Here is an 865-nt window from a genome sequence, read left to right on the forward strand (position 1 = left end):
CGTCCCCTCACGTCTTGTTTTTTTTTTTTTTTTTTTTTTTTTACAGATGGACAGTGGTGTCAGAGATGGGTGCTAGTCGGAGTGCAGCCGGCGTGACGCTGTTTGACGGTCGAATTTTTGTGTCAGGTGGACATGACGGTTTACAGATCTTCAACACGGTGAGTGTGATGATGTCATACCGATGACTTTTTGGTCCTTGGTTCAGTTGTATTAGTTCTAATCACCGCCCCCGCTCACCTACAGGTGGAGTACTACAACCACCACACGGACCGCTGGCACACAGTGCAGGCGGCCATGTTGAACAAGCGATGTCGCCACGGTGCAGCACCTTTGGGGAGTCACATGTACGTGGTGGGAGGTTATGATGGCTCGGGGTTCCTGAGTAGCGCGGAGGTGTTCAGCTCTGCTTCTGGGCAGTGGAGCCTCCTGGTGGCCATGAACACACGGCGCAGCCGGGTGTCACTGGTGAGCACTTCAGGGCGTCTGTACGCTGTGGGTGGCTACGACGGACAGTCCAACCTCAGCTCCGTAGAGATGTTCAACCCCGACACTGATCGCTGGACCTTTATGAAGCCTATGGGCTGCCATGAGGGCGGGGTGGGTGTGGGCTGCGTTCCTTTGCAGCCTGCCTAAGCTGACCAATCAGAGCAGCCGTTTGTTATTGTAAATGCAGGCAGCGGACAGAGCCTCTGCTTCGCATCGGTACTACGGTCTGACTCAGGGTTTAAACCTGATCTTCAGGCCAAAGGAGTTGAGGTCAAAGGTCATCGCTAAAGTCAAACTACTAGGTTATGATGTGGGCTGACCTTTGTTGTATTTTCTTTCTCTATACGACTGGAACAGCCACGCCCCCTCACACAGAGCT

General features: G+C 53.3%; 1 protein-coding gene across 1 annotated transcript in view; it reads left to right on the top strand.

Moving 5' to 3' along the window:
• The window catches only part of klhl18 (kelch-like family member 18), a 4,684-nt gene extending 3,825 nt beyond the window's left edge, over positions 1-859 (top strand). Inside the window, exons 9-10 of the mRNA XM_008337455.3 lie at positions 47-158; positions 244-859. Of these exons, the coding sequence (XP_008335677.1) occupies positions 47-158; positions 244-633 (502 nt within the window). The 3' untranslated portion in view covers positions 634-859. The remainder of the gene's footprint in view (positions 1-46; positions 159-243) is intronic.
• The last annotated feature ends 6 nt before the right edge of the window (positions 860-865 follow it).

The sequence above is a fragment of the Cynoglossus semilaevis genome, unplaced genomic scaffold, assembly GCF_000523025.1.
Source record: "Cynoglossus semilaevis isolate Cse_v1.0 unplaced genomic scaffold, Cse_v1.0 scaffold992, whole genome shotgun sequence".
NCBI classification, from domain to species: domain Eukaryota; kingdom Metazoa; phylum Chordata; class Actinopteri; order Pleuronectiformes; family Cynoglossidae; genus Cynoglossus; species Cynoglossus semilaevis.